Here is a 5,473-nt window from a genome sequence, read left to right on the forward strand (position 1 = left end):
TGCGTTCGGCAAGCCGCTGCAGAGGAGAGACCGGGCCACTGGCTGTCATGAAGAGCTTCCAGACTTCAAGAGGTGCAGCGGAATGCTGATAATGCGTGATTAGCATTTGTCAGAATTGAGACAAGCACACTCACGTCCGGATCATCAGGGTTTTGGAGTGACGCAGCAAGGTTTGGCATGTCTGCGTAGGTGCCGGTGTCTGAGATGTACTCCTTCACCTCATTGTAGAACGCGGGCGGGACAGTATCTGATGAAAACAGACGCTTCCAAATGCGGGCGAGTAGCGTTATGACGTCTGCGTGCCAGAAGCTCTTAAGTGGCGCTGCTCGAGTATGTGGATTAAGAATGACCGCTGCTACAAGGACGCCTTGATCACTGTCCAGCCATCGCTTATTGAGACTGTTGCATACAGCCCGGCAGATCTCTTCTTCATCGGCATCAGCGTCCTTGTCTTCAGCAAGATTAGTAAATCGAAGAAACAATGTGCCGAACACCAGGGCGACGTGATCGAGTCGACTCGATGTGGACTGGAGAATGTTGGCAGCTAGCGCAAGCGGCATGAGATGTACCTTGATGCTGCAGGTTACAAAGATTATTGCTACGCCATTGTTAGCAAAGCTCGATTGCGACGTACCGTGCGAGTTGGTGCCAAAAAATAGCCTTATCAATGATCGCAAGAGTCTCCTTTGCCTTCTCCTTTGCTTCTCTATCGCCTGTGACCAGCTGACTCTCTTGTCTGGCCTCGACGCGCCCTCTATCCTGGGGGATAACCTGTGTGATCCAGTTCTTGAGGTCAAGAAGACGCCAATAAGCAAGGTAATGAGAGGTCCAGTGAGTAAGAACAGCGCGAATAACAGTTAGAGGAGACGAGACGCCTTGCTCCTCCTGAACCTTGCGAAGTATTGCAAGGACTTGGGTCTTGCTGCGGAGCCACCTGATCACTTGGTCGGCCTCAGCGGACGCTTTGAGAAATTTTGCACCAGACTTCTTGAAATAGTCGCCAACTACAAGGTTGATCTAATGAGTGTAGCACTGCATGATGATAAGATCTGGCCTTTCAAGTTGCAAGGCCTTCCGCATCGCTAGCGACTTGCTGCTGTTGTCCGAAACGAGGGCAACAAGTTTGATGTTCCATGTCTCCTCCGTGCGAGCAAACTCGGCCCGCACATGTGTGAGTAATTTTTCTGCAGTCTTCCTTTCGCACAATGTATCCTTGAGTTCAGCTGCAAAGACCTGAAATACATAGGAGATAATTGAGAATAAATTTCTGCAAGCCTGCATATGTCATACCTTCGATCCGGCCATGAACATGAACCCTAGGAAGTGATGGTAGTTGCCTCCTGTCCAGCCGTCCAGTTGGAAAGTCCCTTCCGCAACCTTCAGGTCCTTCAAGTTCTTCTGTGCCAAGCCCTGAACTCGCTCGAGCTCTTGCGGAATGAGAGTCTTTGTTAGTTTATTTCGTGAGAAAAGCTTCGCGCCTGGAATAAATTTGGCAACAAGTGTCACCCACTCATGATTCTCAACCCAGCGGTGGGGAAGATTTGCTGAAGCCGTCAAGCGGGTGATGAGCATTTCAAAGTGCTCTTGGCAGCTGTCCGTCCAGTGTGAAGCTGTGAGTCTCGGCGGCATAGAAATGGGGTGTCGGCTAGCGCCACGCCTGAGCAGAGGAACGTAAACATTTGGCAGGGATAAACCCTGGCCAAATGACGATGACGTTATAGTTGGGCTGGGCAACGGAGAGTAAGAGGAGGGAGTCACGGTGGCCGGAAGCTGTTGGAATTCTAGAGGAATAGGTGACATAGTGCGATCTGCATGGGTCAGCTTAGACGAAAGGCACCAGATGCCATCATTCTCTTTCACTTACCTGCCGAGCTGCCTATGAGGGGTGAAGGAAGTGCCCCGTGAAAGCCTGCATGGAGCGAGAATGATTGCTGAAGTCCTGGTGCCATGGGATAGGCTGTAGGCTCAGGCTGGACTGATGGCGGATAGTACTGTGGTGCGGCAGCAGCAGGATCAAAGCTGAACCTACTCGACGGACCTGCTATGGGAGCTTCCATGTACTCATAAGCCTCCTCCCCTCTGTTGGCGGCTGAATCTTTCTTCATCTTCTCTGTGATTGCTTGTTCTTTGACCTCAGGCAGCACCCCACGCTTGCAATGGATGAGGTGATTTATTATTGTTGGCTTTGCAGTGGAGATCCAGATACAATCTGCATCTGCCTTTGACTGACTCCATACTGGTGAGATATTAGCAACTGCTTATTACAACAATCACGGCCAATAAATAGTACTCACGTTGATCGTTGAAAGCTGACTGATTGAGATGAGGATCAGTCCACTTTGCCTGATTAAGGGCAGAAGTGTAGCAGGCACAACAGATGACCTTGAACTTGTCAGAGGTAGGCGCATCCGGATTTGCATATGCTGATGGGTGCTTCATCGACCTTAGTGGATGGTCAAGAAAGTGCCTTCTCCACCAGCTGGACTTCCCTCTGACATTCTCGATGTGGTTCATCGAGCTCGGAGTGGTGGGAGACGTTCAGAGCGAAGTGGGATTGTCAAAAATGATGTATTCCACCTCACAGGCTATGTACACAAGGACACGTGCAAGTCTCGAGGGCCTGGTGAGGCTGCAGCAAGCATTCAGAAGGCAGACATGCGGGCAGCATGGCGCATTCGGTAAATCACGTGGAGAGACCCAGAGCACCACCCAGTCATCGTCAGGCAATAACTATTTAACTGGTCATTAACTAGTCACAATAGTCAACCTTTAACTAGTAATCCTAGTGATTAACTGAGCAACACTGGCAGGCGCAATGACTGGCATCCTGTGCGGCTGCTCGAGAGACACATGGGTGCGCCCGTCATCGAACAGCAAGCATGAATACCAGCGAGAGGCTCAGTGGTGTATCATTAAGCGGTGAAGACGGGCCCGTGAGTGGCAGAGAGCAAGTGGTAAGCACGGCTCGCACAGGTACTGTGTACAAAGGCTCACCGAGGTCAGCACTTGGACCTCCAGGCCATCATCTCGACGCCGTCCAACCAGCGCAGCCCCTACTGATGGACGAGTTTGATTCCGCCTCTTGTGGTGGGGTCCCTGGGTCCAACAAGCTTGCTGTCAGCCTCTGGATGGTGGATTGTGCGCTGCAGAGGGCAAGCGTTGGCTATTCAGGTGTGTACCTGCACACGCACAAGCTGGGCGTATTGTACAACCTGCTCAAGCTGCTGGCGGGTGTTGCGTGCGGTGCGAGTGTGGGTAGTGCAAACATGAATATAAATTTCTATGCGGTGCTCGCTGTAGCGGGGGCACTCGTGAGCGCGAATGGGAGCCACGTTCTTGACCTCGGCATAGACAGCTCGCAAAGCAACTACAGCGCCGCGCATGTGGCTGCACCGTCTACGATCAGGTGATGGCGCATGTGCGTGCACTTGCACTCTTCAACCACATGAACGTGTCTGCTGCTGGCACCAACTTTGTGTTGCCCGCGGCGCTCTTCCCCGGAGTACCGCAGCCCGGCGCCGTCTTTGTGCGCTACCTCAGTGTGCCACATCCAGCTGTGTGCCCAAGGTGATACATACTAATGTAATGTTTGCCCATGCTCATTCAAGTGGTAGTACAAGACATTCTGTGTAAATACAGCCCTGTAAAATAGTTAATATGCTATTCAATATTAATGCTCTGATGATACTTGTATGATGAGATGGGTGATTGGTTATCAATACTACAATACCAGGTGCAATATTGCTTATATGGGGCAAGCTACAGTTATACCTCAGAGTTGCTACGAGAGTGCTCCTGAGACTAGTGGTTACTACGAGAGTGCTTCCGGAGCAGGGACGTGTTTGGTGCTTGCTACTGAAAGGGGGACCATTCTCCGACTGCTTCGACTTCTACACTGGCTTCGTAATACTATGTAGCAAAGTCATTTTTCCCTGATGTACAAGAGTGTCACCTCTAGCAGGATGTAGATAATTACACTTATACTCACTTCCACAAGCACGTCCATCGGCAGACTCATCAACCTGTCCAATGTTTTCCTCCCAGATTTCTGCGGCCCTGTTGGTAGCTCCAACACCAGGTCTTCGTTTCTTGTTGAGCTTCTTGTAGCCCGTCATCCTGCAGTACCCATGATAGAAGCGTACACCGCCAATTTTCACCCAGGTAGAGTCCATACCAGTGCTTAAACCATGAGCCACCTGAGCGATCAGGTGGCTGAAGCATCCCTGTTGTATAACCGCCAGACAGCTGATAAGGTCTGGCTGCCATCTGGTAGCTCATTTGGTCACCAGGCAATGGGTCACACAACAGTCACCCAACAGGTCCAGCTGGATACCTGCCCAAGAATTGTGATTATTTCTGCACAGTTTGTACAATCATGCACCCCATGTATTGAAGATGGGTGCAGGAGCTTGTGCTTTGCAGAGCAAGTTTATTGGCATATAGTAGCAATGCTCTATATATACCGCGGCATAAATACAGATGCGGTCATGCTCTCTTGCGCTTGCAAGAACTTGGCTCAGGGTCTTCTTCCATGTTCGGGTTGTGATCATCTGAGAGCTCTGCCTTGTTGCCACCGCCCTCCTCAAATTCAGCGTTCGACTAGGACGCTGCACTTAACAAATCTGCACCCATATTCTCCAGCTCGTCACTTCACTTATCGTCATACTCCGATATGTCCCATAAGTATTGTTGGTTGCCTAAATTTCTGCAAGTAAACTGATATTTTTTGTACAATTCTTGGCAAGACATGCTTCCAGGACGTGAACACTGACTGGTGAAGTTAAAAATGAAGATTATTCATGGTGCATGTGGTTCACTCATGCCAATGGATCGCATGTGGCCTGTATTGTTTGAGACATGATTGGAGCAGTCCTTCAAAAGTCCACCAAATGATCACAACATAAAACTGTAGGACGGCATGTCGTCCTTCCTTTTAAACACCCATCAACATGCACTCTGTGTTTCTGCAACTGCCTTCTGTAACGAGCTTGAGTGATTCACTAATGCCAGTAGCTCGTAGCCTGGCAGTTCCAAGCAACCGGCCACCGTTCTCGGAAAACAGACCCGCCTCGCTGAGAGCATGAGCGATTCGGAGGAAGAAGATACTGGTACCATCAGAGACCACTCTCGAGAGCTTACTGCTAGTAACAACGACACTTCTTCTGCCTACTATGCACCACATCCCGCAACTAGGGCCAATACAGTCAGCCGGAATGTCCTCGAGTATGCCAAAAGACTTGGAGTCAAAGCGAAGCTTCATGCTGAGCAGCAAGAGAAGCTCAATTCTTTTGCTGCGGTATGTCTTTCCATTGGGTCACACTCACTTTGTGGCCAGTAGGCTTACAGGTTTTCGATGTAGGACCCTCCGGCCACGTGAGAGATGAAGATCTTCTCACTCCTGCTCGCCATTCAACAGCGGCAAGAAGATTTTATCAGTACACAGGCCCCATAGGGGCCCTCTGATGAACTCATT

At 50.3% G+C, this 5,473-nt stretch overlaps 2 protein-coding genes across 2 annotated transcripts; one reads left to right on the top strand and one right to left on the bottom strand.

Moving 5' to 3' along the window:
* Positions 1–1,017: 1,017 nt before the first annotated feature.
* On the bottom strand, positions 1,018–1,629 carry PHACADRAFT_95926 (uncharacterized protein; the record flags this gene model as incomplete). The annotated part of the gene is made up of 2 exons (XM_007395285.1): positions 1,018–1,233; positions 1,291–1,629. 2 exons carry the CDS (start codon positions 1,627–1,629, stop codon positions 1,018–1,020), a joined length of 555 nt encoding a protein of 184 aa, XP_007395347.1.
* Positions 1,630–5,080: 3,451 nt separating this feature from the next.
* On the top strand, positions 5,081–5,377 carry PHACADRAFT_195026 (uncharacterized protein; the record flags this gene model as incomplete). Its single annotated transcript, XM_007395286.1, has 2 exons — positions 5,081–5,296; positions 5,360–5,377. The coding sequence occupies 2 exons, from the start codon at positions 5,081–5,083 to the stop codon at positions 5,375–5,377; spliced, it is 234 nt and encodes a 77-aa protein (XP_007395348.1).
* Between the last annotated feature and the right edge of the window lie 96 nt (positions 5,378–5,473).

The sequence above is a fragment of the Phanerochaete carnosa genome (genome assembly GCF_000300595.1).
Source record: "Phanerochaete carnosa HHB-10118-sp unplaced genomic scaffold PHACAscaffold_5, whole genome shotgun sequence".
Classification (NCBI taxonomy): domain Eukaryota; kingdom Fungi; phylum Basidiomycota; class Agaricomycetes; order Polyporales; family Phanerochaetaceae; genus Phanerochaete; species Phanerochaete carnosa.